Source organism: Pholcus phalangioides, unplaced genomic scaffold (genome assembly GCF_987345545.1).
Source record: "Pholcus phalangioides strain wild (caught in Gottingen) unplaced genomic scaffold, Ppha-v1.0 ptg000011l_1, whole genome shotgun sequence".
NCBI lineage: Eukaryota > Metazoa > Arthropoda > Arachnida > Araneae > Pholcidae > Pholcus > Pholcus phalangioides.
This window is the reverse complement of record NW_028301604.1, coordinates 14,025,305-14,045,142: the sequence shown is the minus strand read 5'-3', so window position 1 is coordinate 14,045,142 and position 19,838 is coordinate 14,025,305. Positions and strand designations below refer to the sequence as shown.

Below are 19,838 nucleotides of genomic sequence, written 5' to 3'. Positions count from 1 at the left end.
ACCCAAAGCATATTTTTTTGCATGTTTGAATACAGCTTCGATTGGAAAACCATTGCATTATAAATGCTAGTAAATACGCCATATCATAGTGCAAAAGTAAGAATAACTAAGTTTGACTAAGGATAAGTTACAGGAGTTTCTTAAGCATCATATACATGATAGCATTGTCAAATTAAATGGCATTTTAGTCCTACAATTTAGTATTTTGATCTCTAGATATACTTCAATGTTATGCACAATAAGACCATCGTTTTAAGAATCTCAGTGATTATCTAGATAATTTAATAACAACAGAAATCAACATAACATATATGATATAATACATAATCTGTTATAACACTTATCTGTTCTAAAAAGAGTACAGCAGATGGTTTATATCAACGCACTCATATATAAGCAGTTGAAGAAATTTTGGAATGTCAAGAATCATCTTGAATCAGAGAATGTCAAATCATTCCATAGTTTCCCTTCAGTGTTTATGCTACGCTTTATTCAAATTGTATATATTATATAAAAGCCATATATATTTCATGCAAAATAATTCTGTATAAATTATTTTACAATCACATTAAATATTTATTCTTTGTATAACATAGTCACTTTAAATATTACATACAATTAATGTGTGTATTTCCAATGGGAATTTTTATATTGAAAAGCAATATTTGAGGTTTTTGACGTGACGGTTTAAACCGTCAAAAACCTGCCAACCTTGACAGCAACATCAAGTTTTCTATCCTCAGGCACTTGCACCTATTCTCGTTTGAATGAGGCAAGAGAGGGCTTTCTGATAAAATAATTACTACTACGAGAGATTTTAAATAACTCAAGTCTTTTGAAGTTCTACATGGTCAAAATATTAGTTCTACAGAATATGGCCTCTGAAATTCACAACCTCAAAGCAATGTTAAGATAGGTATTTATGGCAGGAAAAATTAAAAAAAAAAATTGTACAAAAAAAAATTGAAAATAGACATTTATGGCATTTGGCCTGTATTTTCAGGCTCTAATGATAAAAAAAACAGAAAAAAAAGGTACCAGATGCCAAGCTAGCAACACCAAGAGAATGTCCAGTAAGAAGAGAAAAACGTATTTCATTGTCTTCAAAGTAAGCCATGGTAGTCACAGGATATACATTTGCTTGAATGGGAAGTTTTTCAAATGTGTGCCTTTTGATCATCTAAAAATACACCAACTCATATTAAAATGATTAAATGGACAATGTATATAGTATAATATAATTAATAACTGTATATAGAGATTCACAAATCAACTACTATCATAAAAAAATATTTAATTTAAAGAATTTCCTCCAAAAAATTTTGCTTATGTGTGTGATGTTCTTTTCTTATACTTAAAAAAAATTTATGTAGAATGTGAGAGGAATTTTCAAACTGCTTGTAGATCTTGTGAAGTTTTTGTTACTTACAACAGGAAGATAATATTCACAATATACAGTAATTTAAGTAATTTTCTTCATATAATGCATGGATTATACATCAGAAAAAAAACCAAACTTTTCTTTGCACAGGTAATAGGCTGCTGCATTTTTTTCTGCCCCCTTTTTTTCTGAGAAGTTTAAAGAAAAAAAATATTTTTCAAAGTAAAGAGAAGTTTTATGGTAGCTTATGTGACCAACAACCATTTCTACACAGTTAGTCCTTTGTCTTTTTACTTTCTTTTGTCGTATTTGCTTAGTCCTCTGTCAGGAATAATATGAATTTTAAAACCATTTGGTGCTACTTATTTTTTAGACAAGCACAAAACAACTTGACAAAAATGACTCAAAACATTCAAACTTATTTAAATTTTGTACTAGAAACTCTGAATCAAGATCAAGAAATAAATTTCTTGCTCCGATCATTTCACCACTCACAGAATCAAATATTCAGTCAAGAATTCGTCTTCTTTTGCTAAACTTATCTGTGATATTCAACCTGCCAATCAGAACATGATCTTGTTTGATGTTGTGTCATGTTCACAAATATTCCTGCACCTGGTTCAATACAGTGTCTAAAAAGCATCTGAAGCTTTCCATTTCTCTCAGACGGAGGTTGATGAAATTTGTCACCTCACTTTTACTTGCGTATCCCAAACAACTTTCTCTTTCTGCAATAAGTTCTTTTCACAGAAGGTCTAGCAATGGATAATCCTCTCGCCAATATTGAGCGACATCGATATGGATGAGTTTGAGGTCAAGTTACGAGACATTGTTCTGTTCTGTTTCTACAAAAGATATGTGGACGACTTTTTTGCTCCTTGGGAGTGGTCAAGAGAGAAATTGGATGAACTGTTGCAAGTCATCAATGAAATAGATTCCACATTCAATTTACAGCTGAATATGAAAACAACAAAACTCTTCTGTTTCTAGATGTCTTGGTGACCAAAAATGAAGAAAATTTTCAAACATCGGTGTACAGAAAACCATTTTTCGTTTCATTATCTCCACATCAATACTGTCACCCATACAAACAAAAAAGTTTAGCTTTTTGATCGTATGTACATACAGTTTTTGAAATCTGCTCCAACAGCGACTCATTAAATCAAGAACTCAGCTTCATTCTTGCTATTGCCATAAATAGGGGTTTTAACACAGAAATGGTCAATAACATCACCAGAAAAACAATGAGACCAAAAACCGAGTCCACTCTCAATTAACAATACAGATTTTTTTGGTAAAGATACAGCTGCCATACCTTTCAATCAATTTCTCTCTATGAAACTCAAAGACTTCGTCGTTCTCAAATGCAGGTCATCGACTAGCCACAAAGGAATTTTCACCTTAGCCCCCCCCCCCCCCACCGAAAGACTCCATCACACCAACTAAACAATGGGGCATTTATTATATTCCATGAACAGATTGTCCCCAAGGCTACATCGGTCAAACCAAATGCTCTCTGAAATGTAGATTAAGTGAACATAAGAGGTACGTTAAAAATCAAGAGGTCCATAAGTCCACAATAGCTCTAGACGCTGGTGTGAAGATCACAAATTCAATTTTCCAGAGGCTAAGGCAGGGTTGGTAGAAAAAACCAAAAAAACTGGGTTTTTTTGGTTTTTTCTACCAACCCTGCCTTAGCCTCTGGAAAATTGAATTAAACCAGTTTTTCTGTTTTAAATAGTATTAACATTAAAAACAATAAAATTTCTGAAAAATCATTCAAACTTCTAATAATTAAAATAAAATGTTTATTAATGTAATTAACACTATTCCCATATTAATTAATCAATAAATATTTCTTACATTTTAACAAAAACCAACTTTTGCAATTTAATTATATTTTGCTTAACTCAATGGATTACTGTGTGTTTGAAAATTCTTTTAATGTTATTATTTATCATAGAATATAAAGATGTTTTCTACAGTTACTTTTAGTATGCTTAATTAGAAAGCTATTTTGCAAAACTATAATAAAAATTAGGTGAATATAATGTATTTAATGAAGCATAAATAATGCAGATTAATTAGCAAAGATTTACGATACACAGGGTGATCATAACTAAGGTTCTGATTTCAAAACACTGTAAAAAAAAGAATGATTGTAAGAATGACTTGAATATTGACATGAATATTCCTGAAGAAATGGAATTTTATTAAGAGGAAAAAAACACTTTAAAATGTAAAATTAATGACATAATCGAACATGTGGGAAATTTGCTTGCAGAATGGAAACGATAGCCAGTCATGGCAAAATGATAACTTAATTATAGTATTGCATGATTTCATAATTAATGGAAACATCACAAAAAAGTAATAAACAAATAACTATAACTTACACAAGAAATGATAAATATGTTATCCACCGTGATCTGGCTATGAGGTGAAAGCACAAAAATTCTTGTTGACAACAGATCAGAGTATGCCATGGTCATGATGTGGATGAGCTTGCAATTCACCTTTATTAAACCAAATGTGCCCCCACATTAATATTCCTGAGGAACTTCTAACATATAGGGGATGCGCTGAAGCTTGCAATTCCCCAAAGTTTGCAATCCGACCACCGTTCATAATATTTTGAGGTCCCCCCCCCTCCCAGCCAGAAGTTACAAGGGTTAAGGTGTGAACTGATGGCCGGCCAGGTGTCGTGCCATCCTGTTATTGTCAAAATGGGTCTTCAGCAGCTGCTTTGCTGGTATTGCAATGTGCATCTTGATAGAAGTTGTTCTATCCACACACTGATGCTGTGGAAGTGCCGAAATAATGTGGTTGCACAAAATAGATTATACTGCTGGCCAAGTACAGCATCATCTACTTGCACATTTTGTACTTTTTTTCTTTTGCGAAAGAAATTCCCATTGCTTCAGGAGTATCCATGTAAATTTTCAAGTCATTCTAACCAGTACTTGTAGTTTTGGAATCAAAACTTTAATTATAATCGCTATATCCATAAGCTTTAATCCATGTATATAGCTGATTATTTTTCATAAATCTGTTACTACTATACAGTAGAACCTTGATTAACCATGCTTAACAGTGAAAGTATAAAAAAAAACTATTGAATATTAAGACTGGGAGATATACAGTAGGAGATGTGCTACTTCTTTTGGGAAAGAAAATTAAAATGTCTGTGAAGTAATGTAACTACTAGTACACTAGTATTTGTCCTTTAAGGACAGCTGGTGTCTTTATTGGATTATAGGACCACCTGCCCCTAGCATGATGGTATCACTACTGTTGCTGCTTCTTTGTGAAGGGAAAAAGAAACCATGTGAGATAATATACCACTACATTTAGATGTATGATGCAATCCTTATTCATGAGTTCACTTAAGATGGAGCATCAGAATGTAGCCAAAGGTTAGAAAATGTGGTAAGAATGAGAAATTTTGGCTTCTGTATATAACTTTAAATAACTAAGATACTTCATATGAAAAAAAAAATATATATATTCAGGCCACTTTTATGAGACTTTTTGAAAAAAAACACACTTATACCATCTAAAGATATACCATCAAAATGTATCCCAAGAATATAAAATGTAGTAAAAATGAAAAATTTTGGCTAATATAAATTTTGACAACCAATATGATATTTTTCAAGGAAAAAATGATATTTAGAAAACTTTTATTTGATTTTTTTTTTAAAAACCACTTGGTTTAAACCTTAACCCTGGGCTAAGGTGATCCAAAACGTTTGATCACCATTTCTTTCAGACTTCTTTAGGGTACTTAAATAAAGGCTTTTCAAGAACAACTAGTTAATGACACAAAATCAACGTCCTCTATTCCATTGCCGTACCACATTTTCATATTGAAAAACATTTGAAGAATATTCAAAGGCACCAAGCTGAACATATGCCGTCACTAACAACAGAAGGCAATGACTATGACGTCAAAACTGATAATAAAAATACTGAAGTGAAGGAAGCAAACATATGTTGGTGTGTTATAAAACATCATTTGTCATCATCACCATGCTGTGAATATTTTCTATAGTTTTGGGCAAAGTGATTATTTTGATTAACAGAGAAGGGTTTTGTTAGTTTCTTTGCAAAATAGAGGAAGGGCAGAACTGAGTGCAGATATTGTGTTGGATTGAGTGGTCAAGTCAGAAATCAATTATTGCAAATCATTATATTGGATGGAAAATCTATATAAAATGACTGATTTATCATCGTTGAAGATATAGATAGGAAATTTGGTCAGTAGTTTTACTTCATGATGTGGAGATTCACTAAGAAGGAATTTTTCAGAATTTGATCCCTAAGGGGGTCATAAAGAGGGTTAAAAGTTCCTATAGAAATCATCACCGACCCAGAACTGCTGAAACTATATGTAATTTGGTCAGTAGTTTTATTTTATGCTTTAGAAACTTTTTTTCAGGGTGTCTACCAAATGAAAAATTCAGAGACTTTTTGGTGACTTTTCTGTGACCTTTTCTCATTCGAAAAATTGAACCATGCTGGACTGATTTCTTATATCAGTGGTTCCTGAACTATGAGTAGCGACTGTTGTGATCTGGCAACACTCCTGACTGATTTGCATATCAACAATGAGCGTAAGCGGCTAGTGCCATGCCCACTTTAAAGCATATATATTGTCGAAAGTCTAATGTGATCACTACTGCTACTATTTTTGCTTAACTATGTAGCCTAACTATACATTTGTTATCGTTCTCATTTAATGATTTAATGTTAATCATACAATAAATTATAGTCAGTTACCAGCATGGTCATGCTGTTTCGATCTTTCCCCCACTACAGCAACCACCTGGGAAGGGGGGTTAATGAAATAGGGGTCTTAATGAAAGGGGGAACACGAGTGAATTTACAAAATAAAAACATCTGATAAGAAATAAATTATTTTAATCCTGCAAAACTTTCCACAGAGCATAATGAAGATATCAATGCATATAACACATATATTTTGATCAACTGTACAAATCTTTGATGTAGGAGTAGGGGGGAGCTGCAACTCTTTCATGCTCTAATATGTCTCCGTCCGTGGGAAGCACTGTCTCACAGCATTTTTTTTTCTCTTCGTTCTCGTGAGTTTTATTTACAGTGTTGTTTATTTTGGGTCATATTCTGCTGTTTCTTTTATTTTATTGCTCTCAATTTTTTTAATTTTCGTTGTGTATTTTCGATCGACTTAAATTTATTTTTCTCCTTCGCATTTCATTTTTATTGTATTTTCGCCAGGTTTGTGTTTTCTCACTTCTTTTATATAAATTTGTAGGTTTTTTTTGGACGTTAGGGTTAGCAAACCCCAGGTACTCTCAATAACTTTGTTTTTCCTTCCACTTGGGCCTATTGTTGTAGTGTTAGTGATTTCAGATAGTTAGAGTTAGCTAATTCTAATAAGTATAAATTGTACTTTGTAGCTTAATACTTTTTTTAGAGTGTGTTGTATTCTTTATATACATATATATTTTCTTCTTCGTGATTAGTGCTGAGCATTCTATTTTACATATTTTTTTCGTACAATCTCTTACGTATATTTCGCATAGTAATGTATTTTACATTACTTTAATTTCCTGTTAACATTTCTCATTTTCCTATTTTTAATTATTATTTTTATCTAGCTTTAGCAATAGTGTTAGTATGCCTCGATCTCGACTAGTGTTGTGTAGAGCTTGCGACGGGAGGTTTCCCTGGTCTAGGGGTATAGTAGCTGATAGTTTCAATTGTAAAGGGTGCTTGGATAGGGCAAGGTTGGAACTCAAGGTTAAAGCTTTACGGGAAAAAGTTAGGGTACTAGAGGTTCCGGTTATAACGGAGCCACTGGTTGTCGAGCTACCTGTTGATGAAGAAGCAATCTCCACGAACAACGACAGTTTAGAGGGCGAATGGGTGGTCGTGGATGAGGCAGAGGAGGATAGTGATAGGGGTTTAATCATTGACGATTCCATGGTTAGGGAACTTGGCAACAGAGTGTGTAGGGATTTTCGGGGTTTCGAGCGCTGTTGTCTTCCTGGAGGGAAGATTTGCAACGTTCGAGCCGTTTTTCATCGCCGAAAGTTGCCCTTGCAGGTGATTCTGTGGGTGGGAACAAATCAGGTAGGACCGAATATTAGTGAGTCTCTGTCAGAGTACTGGGATTTACTATTATCCACTAGGGAGGGGGGTTCAGATGTGACAGTGATTCCAGTGCTACCAAGGGGTAGTAGGGTGTATAGGAATAGGATCCACCAATTCAATATAGGCCTGAAGGACATTTGCTCCTCACTTGGGGTAACGTTCTTAGAGCTTCCCGTATTTACCGATAGGTGGCTTCGTTCAGATGGAATCCATCTAAATAAGAGGGGGGTTTGGGAGGTTTAAGATAGTCTTAGGTCAGGTTTTTTACTCCCAGACCACGTAGTCGGGAATGCAGGTTAGTTAATGATAATCACAACAGTACTGAAGGGGAATTACCCAACTCTGACTTGGATGGCTTCTCGATTGACACTAAATCACCGGGCAAATTAAAATGTGTGCTAATAAATGCCAGGAGCTTGGGTAATAAGAAAGATTTTTTAGGAACTATGATAGTTGTGGAGGGCCTGGATCTCATAGCCATTACAGAATCTTGGGCAAACGATGGGGATGAATCTTTCTTACACATCTCAGGATACGATACTTTTTTGAGAAATAGATCTGATAGGAAAGGGGGTGGAGTATTGATATACGTGAAATCATGTATGAAGACTAGAGAGTGTAACGTGAAGAGAAGTGATATTGAAACTATATGAGTTGAGCTTGAAAACAGAAGACATCATAAACTTATTGTTGGGGTTTGTTACAATCCACCGAATAGAGATCCAAACTACATCACCAAATTTCATTATGAAATCTTCTACATGTGTAAGCGTAAGAGGATTATCATACTTGGGGATTTCAATTACCCAGGTATTGATTGGGAGAACCGTTCATCTAGAGATCAGTATGAAAGAGACTTTCTTATGTTGGTGCTTGAAAATTTTTTGTATCAGCATGTATCAGAAGTCACTAGGGGTACTGCTATTTTGGATTTAGTTCTTACTAGTTCTGAGGATCTTGTTGAACATGTTTCTGTGGGGGAAGAGTTTTCTTCCAGTGCTCATCGTATAGTCAGATTTCACTGTAACTTTTCCTTGGTAAGGTTGATAACAAAAGACTGGTTCCTTGTTTAACTAACTTTGATGTTTTGAGAGGAAGGTTAGTGAAAGTTTTCAAAGACCGGTTGGAATCAGTAGGGGTGGTAAGTCAATGGGATGAATTTAGTACGAAGCTGTCCTCTGTTTATCACGACGTCTCATACCCTTTGTTCAAAAAAAGCGTGTTTGTACACCGTACCCTCTATGGTTCACAGATAGCGTGTGTAACATTTACCTTGAAAAGAAAAGAGCATTCAGAGAGTAATTCCTAACCTATTTAATTGTTAAAGAATTAATAAATTTACTTTTGTTAAAAACTAGAAATTTCTTTGAAATCATTTGTCTCTCTCCTTTGTGTATCGATTGCACCGATTTCGCCAGACCAGAATCATGGGTAGTTAGGCTGGGATGTCGCACACGACGTCATACCCTTTGTTCAAAAAAAGCGTATTTGTACATCGCACCCTCCAAGGTTCATGGTGCGCAACCATTATAACCAAGATAGCATGCGTAACCTTTATCTTGAAAAGAAAAGAGCATTCAGAGAGTATAAAAGTGGATGAGGTGACCTATCATTGTTTACTGATAAAAGAAGAGTGTTGAAGAAAGCGATAAGGGGTAGTAAAAAGGAAGTTGAATCTAGGTTGGCAGAGAACATTGGCTCTGACAGAAAATAATTTTTTCGATACGTCAATAATGGATGCAAGGGTACAGTTGGCCTCCTCTTAATAGGAAGGTCTAGGTTAGAGAGCAATGTAGACATGTGTAGTGCTTTCAACGACTTTTCGTCAGTTTTTAATAACATAGATAATAATATTCAATATTCAGGGTGTTGCTTGGGGTAATAAAATCCTGAACGATATTCATGTGGAAGACGTGGAGGTCCTGAATCTTCTAAAAAATGTATGTGCAAGCAAGGCACCAGGACCAGATGATATCTATCCCAGGGTCCTGAGGGAATGTGTAATGAATTGTGGGGGCCAGTCGCACAGATATATAGGAGCAGTGTTGCTGAGGGTATCGTCCAAAGGGATTGAAAACTTGCTAATGTTGTTCCGATATTTAAGAAGGGTAGTAGAGAAGCTGTGTCCAATTATCGTCCAGTGAGTTTGACGAGCTCTATTTTGAAAATTATCATCAAAAGGCAGTTTGTGAAGTGGATAGACGAGAATAATGTATTGTCGGATAATCAGCATAGGTTCAGGAAGGGGAAGTCATGTGTAACTAACCTTTTTTGTTTCTATGATCACGTGACTAAGGCTTTGGGTAAGAGCAAAAATGTAGATGTTGTTTACCTTGATTTCCAGAAGGCATTCGATCGGGTCCAACATGGTAAACTCTTGAAGCGTTTACACAAGATTGGAATTGCAGGCAACTTGCTGAATTGTATAGAATAGTGGTTAAGAGGTAGGTCGCAACAAGTTATGGGGAATTCTCTGGTTGGACAGGCGTCACAAGTGGAGTTCCTCAAGGAAGTGTCCTTCGGTCCATACTTTTTTCACTTTTTATCGATAAACTTGATCAGGGTATCGATGGGATTACTAGCAAATTCGCAGATGATGTGAAGTTATTGGGGGTAATCGGGAATCAAAGCGATAGGGAGTTGCTCCAGACCAACTTAAACAGGATTGCAGCATAGGCAAATGAATGTGAGCATGACGTTTAGCGTTGATAAGTGCATGGTCGCTCATTTTGGTTCGAACAACCCACGGTTCTCTTACGAGTTGAATGGTGTCTCTATCGCAGATGCAACTAGGGTCACCGATTTGGGAATTCTCATTGACGAGCGGCTTAGGTTTTCTGAACATTGTTCAGCGGTGGTCAAAAAAGCGAATAGAATGCTTGGTCTCATTTTCAGAAAGGTCTCTTCGCGTTCTCCTAAAGTCATTCTTCCACTTTTTTGAGGCTTAGTTTGTCCTGGACTGGAGTATGCTGTAAGGTTTTGGAGACCATACTTACAGAGGGACATAGACTTGGTTGAAGGGGTGCAGAGAAGAGCTACGCGTGTCCTTATTGGCACACGGGGCTTGAGTTATGAAGAGAGACTTCATTTTTTGAATATGTTTACATTGGATGAACGCAGGCGTCGAGGAGATATGATCAAAGTGTTCAAAATTTTCAATGGGATGGATAGGGTGGACCATGAAATTTTAGTACACTGCCAATCGACTGCTTTTACAAGGGGACACCAGTATCGATTGGTGAGGGACAATGCAAGGTTATGGTGTCGCAGGGAATTTTTCTCTAATAGGGTTGTTAATAAATGAAATAGCTTACCCGCGGAGGTAGTAAATTGTAACACAATTGACATGTTTAAAAAGTAATACGATAATCATGTTGGGGTAAATTGAGAAGCTATCCATACTTAGAATAAAACAACCATAAGTATTCTTTATGGGCATTGTATAATTTTTATCTCGTGTATATATTGTTTATAATTTTTATTAATTGCATTTTTAATTGGGTTGCTGTATTTTTGAAATATATGGCATCCATATTTTTATGGGCATCTTTTTCTCAGCCACCTCGCTGGGCATTTTGCCTGTTGTGGCATTGTATTTGAATTTGTATAAACAGCAAGCAAATTTCTCTATCAGAGTCAAACCTTGTTACTGGGAAAATAAAAGGGACTGAGGAAATTATTTCACTTAGACAAAATATCTTGTCATCAGATAAAATTTTACTTAAAAGTTTACTTTTAATGAAACAAAACACACATTTTATGCAAAGCGGTAAAATGTGTTAAGCTACTCCATTTAATGATGTTCAACTTTGTTTATTTGCAATTTGTTCATTTTTGCAGCCCAATGGTCATTTTTGTGCTCACAATTGTTCATTTAGATGAGATCTAGTAAAGCCAATTGCAAATGAGAAGTAGAAACCAGTCCTCAGTGGCATAGAAACAAGGGGTGCTGTGCATGCTCAAGCACCCATAGTAATTTGTGACATGGGTCTCAGCACCCCCAGAATTTATTCAGAAATTGAAATTTCCTTTATATAAAGCTCAAGATGAGCACTCACAGGTCCGAAACACTTCTGATGCCCCTGCCAGTCCAGTTGAACTGAACATATTTATATATATAATAACCACCTCAGCTGTCAGATGGTCATTATATAATGCATATTAATCAATAAAATAGATCTGGTGGCAACGAGCTAGTACACAGTGTGATTTGTCACTTCTCTGGCCCTCTTTCTTTGAAGAAAAGAAATTACCACTTCTTAACTTTTTTTTTTTTTTTTTTAATTTTTTGTGATTGAGTTAGTTAACTAATTTCAATTTTTTTATACACATATATGCTTTGGTTCCATATCTGAAATCATGTCTGATGAAGTTGTGTGCTTTTGTTGTGAAAAGATTTAGTATTAGTTCCCAGTGACACAATGTATTACACAGATTGTAAAAATTCATTCCACTATCAATGTGCGGGATTTTCTGAAAAATCCTTAGAAAAAGTACTTTGGAAAAAAATTGAACTGGAAATGCATAGCGTGTCAACCAACACGGGAAAGTCACGAAGTCCCGGAAAAGTCACTGAATCAGAAAAAGGTCACGAAAGTTCCGAAAAAGTCACAAAATTTGAGTGAGAGTCACAGATTTTTTTCGATTTTTTCTCTAAAATCTAGGCTTGGGAGAAGCTGTGCCATTCAATATTTCTTTTCTTCTCTCTCAGGTTTTATTCATTCTTTTTTTTTTTTTGCCCCAGAGAGATGGATAGGTGAGTAGCAACAGAAAAGAACAATGCCAATATGTAGCCACCCAACATTGGGGCATATGGCACACCATTATATGAGTGGGGCAAAAAAACTATTTAGATGAACAAAAAATAACTTTTCTTTCTTTGCTTGTCCTGACCTTCCAACATCTGTAATATTCCCCCTAAAGCAGTGTTCTCAGGATCACGTGATAATTCCTAGGGGGGGGGGGGAGACTGTAGTAGACCATGGCAGTAGGGAGAGTCCTCTTGGAAATAATATTGGTTTTCGTAGAAAGGACGTGATCTTCCTCACACATCATGGAGCAGGGCTGTTGGATCTTTGGCAGGTCCGCAAGCAAGAGTTTTCACTGAGGGGGCTCTGTAGTAAATTTATAGCATGAAAAAACAATGATGGTGATTGTCCCGGGAATTAGGGCTGCAGCCCTGTCAGCCCTATCCTTGTGGGGGACAGGTGAAAGAGCACCAATTTTTGCTCCACGAAAGAATTTTTTTTAAAATTATCATCCATTTTTTTATTTTGATCGTGTCGATCTTTACCGACTAGCTATAGGGAATAACGAAATCGTACAATATATGCATGCCAAGACGTTTCTTTTCTTTCTAGGTTCCAAGCAGATACCCAAGTAGCTGATTCTCCCTCAGAGGAAATGGACTTTTTTCAAATTTCTCATTTAAGGTCCAGTGACATTGCCACGATAACTGAAAATCCAGAAATAAATTTTTCCGAGGAAATCGCAGACCTGCTGACAGTACAAGCTGAATCGATAATATCGATTACAGAAAACAACCCACCAGCCATTATCGATTCTACAACATCGAATCCTATTGACCCAGAGACTGCTACTGACCAATCACAGGGCACGACGGAAAAGCTGTCACTTCGAATAGCCACCAATGGCAACTGGTTCCACATTGACAACCAACTCTCTCGCCTCTGCTTGCATCATTTCCAAGCGGAACTTCAAGGGCGAGAGACAGAAATTTCTTTCCAGACCAGAGCTGATCTCGACACTGCGAGAGAATGGCTGAAAGAGGAAAAGCCAATCCAAGAGCCAAAAACCAAGAAAAATACCTTTTTCGCCGTGCTCCTGAGGGGCCTGGACAAGAGAACTCCCAGCGCTTACATACATACATCAAGCCCTAGAAAAACTGAGGTTTTCAATCAAAAAAATTGAAATCTTCAGGAAAGCAAGCTCACTTGACACCAAAACCTGGAGAATCACTCTTCCTAATAGTGACTTAAATTTCAGAATTTTCAAGCTGGACCAAATCCATCATCTAAAGATTTATGTCGAGAAATTTGTATGAAACTTTCACGCCTTTCAATGCCGTCGCTGTCTTAGATTCGCGCACTTTGCTCATTTCTGCATCAAATGTACGGACCACCATGAGCCCGGAGAATGTAGTAAGGTGCGCGGAAAGGACACTCTGACTTGCATACTGTTTGCATACCACATCCAGTGAACTACAAAAAATGTCCAGAATAGATCAAAATTTTCAAAGGGAACTTAAAAAGATTTCCGGCTCTCAAGAGAAAAAGACTAGCAACATCCAGTCTCAAGTTTACGTTCCCAAATCGACTTCTTCTCAAACATCTTTCCTACCAAAATCTGTCACACTAAAATACAAAAAGTTTCTCGAGAAAAAAATCTAGCTCCCAGCCGGCTCTGCCAACGGTCTCACCAGCCACATCAAAAGCGGCAACCTCGATGGCAAGTGCTCCGACACCAAGCAAGCAACCCCTCGATAAAAGTTAAACTTCGCAGAGACGGCCTAGAAACTGAGTGATTATCTGAGAAAGCGATCACCGATCTCCATTCCATCATTTCTCTCATGGCAGGACATTTAATGGACGGTGTTTCTCTTGAAATTTAACGTGATTTTGTGTATCACGCTGAAAAGCTATGTGAAAGATGGACTTGATTTCTACTAGGCCTGGCCTAGTACTCTAACGTCTACTTTTCTTTTCTTGATTTTCCAGGTATCTCTTTAGAAAAAACGAAAAATCATTCTTCAAAAAAACTTTAAAACTCTTTAAAAAAAAGTATTTTATTTTATTTTAATTAACATTTTGACTATTTTCTAACTTTAACTCTACCGTCTAGGAACTATTTTTCCAAGATTTTCATTATAGGTCATCCTACGCTGTAGAGACAGAATCAGCCAATCCCAGGGCTTCACAGAGATGGACTAATAACAGAGGGCTAGTCTTTTCCTGCTTTCTTCACATGCGATATCGCTTCTTCATAACGGTACTAACCCTCGTGGGGTTGTGACGGCATTTTCCAGCTCATCTCCTCTCTTAGTTATAAAATTTTCTTAACTCTGAGACGACATCAGTTATTCAAAATTTCACATATTTACCGGCCTCCTTTTAACGAGCGAAAAATTTACAAATTTGTTTAAAATATTGCGGATTTTCCCGACTTTGTCTGGCTTTTGAGAATTTTATTCTGTCATTAGCCTGCCTGGCCTTCTGTAAGCCGTTGTAATAGTCCTGAGGGCAGATCTCGGCAAAAATTCTTGCATTCCGCCGTTACGTAATTCTTGAAAATGTTCACCACCCGTGTGAACCAAATGTCTAAAGACAAAAACTATACATCACATCGGCTAAAAAACCTGAAAACTTTTTATTTTTATTTTCAATTCAAAACACCAATTTTATTTATAATTGTGATGAATTTTCTAAAAACAGATATTCAGTATTAGGCCAAAACATTAACCGAATATTCGGTATTCAGCCAAATCAATATTTGTCCCATCAAAAATTTTAAAGTATAGTATTTTTTTTTACAGAAATAGTTATAAACAAATACTCAACCCCTTATCTATTCATTCTATTTCTTTCTATGAGACATAGATGACTATAACCTTCATAATTATTTTAGAGCTTAAAATTTAACATGTGTTTCTATGAATAAATCCAATTAACCCCGATTTCTTCTCATTTAACAAATAAAACTGTTAGTTTTGCAAGATTTATTTGATTGGGAGTGTGACTGTATTTTTTCTCTAAATGCGCAAACATCACAATTTGTATGAACAATGCTTCTTGAAAGCACTGATTAATTTAATTAATAATTTAAATGCAGTTTGATTAATTCTTTTGTGATTGAAAGTGAGTGCAGTGAAAAAAAGGGTAAAATATCTAAAGTGATCAGTGGGTAAATAGACAGATAGAAAGAGATGAAGAGAAGCATACCTGTAAACCATTGAGATCCGTAAAAAAATCTTGATTCTTATTTGTAATATTGGTTGCAAAACGCATAAGCAATTCTTTATTCATATCCTTCGCCATATCTACCACATTATATATGTCAATGCCAATGCCATCCAAACCTTTAAAAATGAATTTTCAAATGAGTTGGATGTTTTTAATATAAGAGAGCAATTGCTTAAATAATTTATTGCTAAATTTTAAGTCATCATAAACAACTGATTCATGGTATTAAGGATACGCATTACTCATAAGTAGAACCCGGATTATATGCATTTGCATATTTTGGCCTTTTTTTAGCAATAATGCATATAAATGCATAAAATCAAAGTATTTTCAGTATAAGTGCATATTTTTGAAGGTTTGTTTCATGGGCGGAAATATAGGGGGGCGTGGGGCCCCCCCCCCCAGCGTCAAAGGTGGAGTCGACTGATCTAATGTATATATGTATATATGAATTGACATCATCATCGTGCCCTCCCAGACTTCCAAGTTTATCTCCGTCTATGGTTTGTTTAAAAGCTCACTAAATTTTTTTTTATAATTTTTCAAATAAATATTATTCATAATATTTTCATAACATAGACTTTTCTACTCGCAGGTGAAAAATTTAGTGAATTAATACACATTTATAAAGTATTTTATGAATATTGACCATTTTATTTTAAGGCTATTTATAGAGATATGTGAAAGTGTTAAATTTGTATAGAAATAGTGGTGAAATTCTTTTGTTACTGGTATTTTCGTTACTGAGCAGCTAAAACAAACTGAAAAGTAAAAAATGCCTGAATAAAAATATGTAGAAGTTATTTGCATATATGCGGTATATATATATATATATAAAAGGGGATATTTTTTTTGTAAATGAAATACATATGCATGAAAAAAAGAAAGAAAATATGCATTTTAAAAACACATTTTTTTTTGTGGATGGTGATTTTATTAATGCATATTTTCTTATTTTTTGCACATATTTTGGACTTTTCGACTTCTTCAAGATTTCTAGTGCATATTCTGGGGTGTTTAATGCATATTTCGGAATTTTCAGTGCTTATTTTTGCATTTTTAAGTATATATTTGCATATTTTTAGAGCATATTTGCATATTTTTAGAGCATATTTGCATATTTTTAGAGCATATTTGCATATTTTACCACTTTTTTAGTGCATATAATCCGGGCTCTACTCATATTTTCATAACATTTTTATTTTTTCAGCAGGTGGGATTTAGTGAATTGATAGAGATGTTTGTATATATTACAGTACTGTATTTTCCAAATATCAACAATTTTACAAAACTTGAAAAAAAAGCAACCAATAATAATAGTTACATTCGCTTGTATGCAATGATACGTTTATTGGTTGCATTTTTCAAGTTTTATAAAAGTACTTTTATCAAGCTTTTATAGTGCAAACCTTGCCTAAGGCTATTCCTAGAGATATGTCAAAAAGTGTTAAATTTTTTCAGAAAAATTGTCAAAATTGTTTTGTCACTAACCAGCTACAGCATAGAAGAAATTAAAAATGTGTAAATAAAAATATGTAGAGTTATTTGCATATGCAGTATATACTATACATATGTAGGTATATATTTTTTAAATGAATGTGCACTAAGAAATAGAAAATATTCATTTTTAAAAACATATATCCTTTTTTGCCTGATTTTTTTAATGTATATTTTCTCAGTTTTGATACATATCCTGGAATTTTTTTAAAAAGTTTCCAGATATGCTTTTTATACACATTTTGGGTGTTTTTTGCATTTTTTGCGGTTTTCATTGCATATTTTGGCATTTTTAATTGCATATTTTGGCATTTTTAATATCATATTCTGGCATTTTTAGTGCATATTTCAACATTTTTAGTGCATATTTTGACAGTTTTAAGTGCATATTTCAACATTTTTTAGTGCATATTTTGACAATTTTAAGTGCATATTTTTAGAGCATATTTTGCCACTTTTTTAGTGCATATAATCCGGGCTCTACTCATAAGATAACAAATGAATAAATACGAAATACACTGAATAAAATGACTTCGTGATAATCTATATGAAATTTGCTGTCATCATACTATGTGTGTGAATATATCTTTACAAAACTATTATTATAAGAATGACAAAAAATGTACATTAGTTGCTTTACTCCTATTTATGCACATAGGGTCTGACAGAGCATTCCATCAACTCCTTAACGATCAGGGATGAGATAGCTGTGTCCTGTGTAAATGGAAGAAATACATTTGGACTCTCCCTTCCTTCAAGACTTAATTGGTAACCCTGTAAAACAAAATTGCCTTTTTTTTTTGTTTTCTTTTACTTGAGCATTATCTTTCTATCTTTTCTCCCTTGTTATGGCCTGAATATTAAAAAAAAACTATAGTACAAGAAACATAGGGAAAGGGGTACCCAGAATATAAACAAAGGGAAGAATATAGAAACAATCGAAACCTCTGCTCTCCTCTCATCATTTTTCCTTCATTTCCTATGTGTAAGCAATGATACTTGTTTTCAAGATTGATCTCTGCTAGTTCAACTGTGTGTGGTCCGAATTTGTAGCCAAAAGCCTATATTTAAAGGGGTCAGACAAGCAGAAATCTTTTAAGTAAACAAAAAAAAAATGTTTTGATTCTATGTACTGCATTGTTTGATTTTTCATTCCAGTGCTCCTGCCAGCAAACGAGAACTTCTCCTGTAACTGAGAAATGATTGGTAGCAGAGACAAAGTGTTTTCAAGCTGTTGCCCAGTGTTCAAGCTGCGGTTTCTGCTTTTACTTCGCTTCAGATGCCAAATTAACTTGGGGGGGGGGGGTATCCTATCTTTAAAAATTCTTCATAGGAATATTTAGTAGGTACATGTATGGTTATGTAGTAGTAGTAGTAGCATTTATATTCTACAGAAATTTTAAGAAAAATAGAACAATAAAACCTGTTTTAACCAACATAACTGGAACTGAGAGTCAGAAGTTTGAAGGTCAAACAGCTCTCATACAATTTTTTTCACTATTACATTAATCACTTCTAATTTGTAAAACAGGTGGCAGCAACAACATAAGGTAAAAGCTACATATGAACATGAAAGCTAGTGGCTCGATACCTCCTATATAGTGACTTTGATGAGCTCCTTCTTGAAAATTTTGGAAATTATTATCAAAAGGCAATTGAAGTGGATAGATGAAAATAATGTGATGTCGGAAAACCAGCATAGGTTCAGGAAGGGGGAAGTCATGTGTAATCAACCTCCTTTACTTTTATGATCATGTGATTAAGGCTTTGGGAAGAGACGAAAATGTTGATGTTTATTTTGATTTCTAGAAGCCATTCATAATAAACTCTTGAAGTACTTACATGAGATTGGGAGAAACTGGTTGAATTGGGTAGATTCGTAGTTGCAAGATAGGTCACAGCAGATTGTGAGGAACAGCGAATTTTCTGATTGGACAGGTGTTAAAAGTGGAGTCCCTCAAGGAAGTGTCATCCTTCGTTTCATTCCTTTCTCACTTTTTATAGATAAGCTCGATCAGGGTATCGATGGGATTGTGAGAAAATTTGTAGATGATGTGAAGCTTATGGGGGAGGGTAGTCAAGAATCAAAGCAAAAAGGAGAGGCTCCAGACAAACTTTAATATGATTGCGACATGGGATTCTTCCACTTTTCCAGAGCATAGTTTGCCCTGGATTGGAGTGCCCCGTTATGTTTCGGAGTCCATACTTACATAGGGACATTGAGTTGGATGGTGGGGGGGGGGGGGGCAGAGAAGAGCCCTGCATACTCTTGACTATTGACTGCACACGAGAATTAAGCTATGAAGAGACACTTGATTTTTTGAAAATGCTTACATTGGAAGAGTGCAGGTGTCAGGGGGAATATGAAGTGTTTACAATTTTCAACAGGATGGATAAAATGAACCATGAGTTATTAATACATTGTTAATCAACTGCTTTGACAAGGGAACACTAGTATTAATTGGTAAGGGACAATTCTGGGTTGTGGTGTCACAGCAAGTTTTTCTCTAATAGGGTTGTAAATAAATAGAATAGTTCACCTCCGGGGGTCGTGAATTCTAACACAATTGACATGTTTAAAAATAAATATCATAAACATATTGGGATAAATTGAGAAGCTATCCATACTTAGATGCGACAACCATAATTTTTTATGGGCAGTATGTATATTTATATTTTATCACAATTATTAATTTTTTATTGCTCTTACTGGGTTGATGCAGTTTTGATACATATTCTACAACCATATTTTTATGAGCATTTTTTTCAGCCACCTCAGGAATTTTATCTGTTGTGGCATTTGTATTTGTCTAAGATTTTACATTAAGAAGCAGAGGCGCAAA

At 35.0% G+C, this 19,838-nt stretch overlaps 1 protein-coding gene across 3 annotated transcripts in view; it reads right to left on the bottom strand.

Moving 5' to 3' along the window:
* Positions 1-19,838, bottom strand: part of LOC149080091 (alpha-mannosidase 2x-like) — a 141,821-nt gene that overhangs the window by 20,963 nt on the left and 101,020 nt on the right. For all 3 annotated transcript variants that reach the window (XM_089239076.1, XM_089239075.1, XM_089239077.1), the window contains exons 18-19: positions 15,478-15,614; positions 1,039-1,180 (exon numbers count right to left, since the gene is read on the bottom strand). In XM_089239076.1, coding sequence (XP_089095202.1) covers positions 1,039-1,180; positions 15,478-15,614 — 279 coding nt within the window. The remainder of the gene's footprint in view (positions 1-1,038; positions 1,181-15,477; positions 15,615-19,838) is intronic.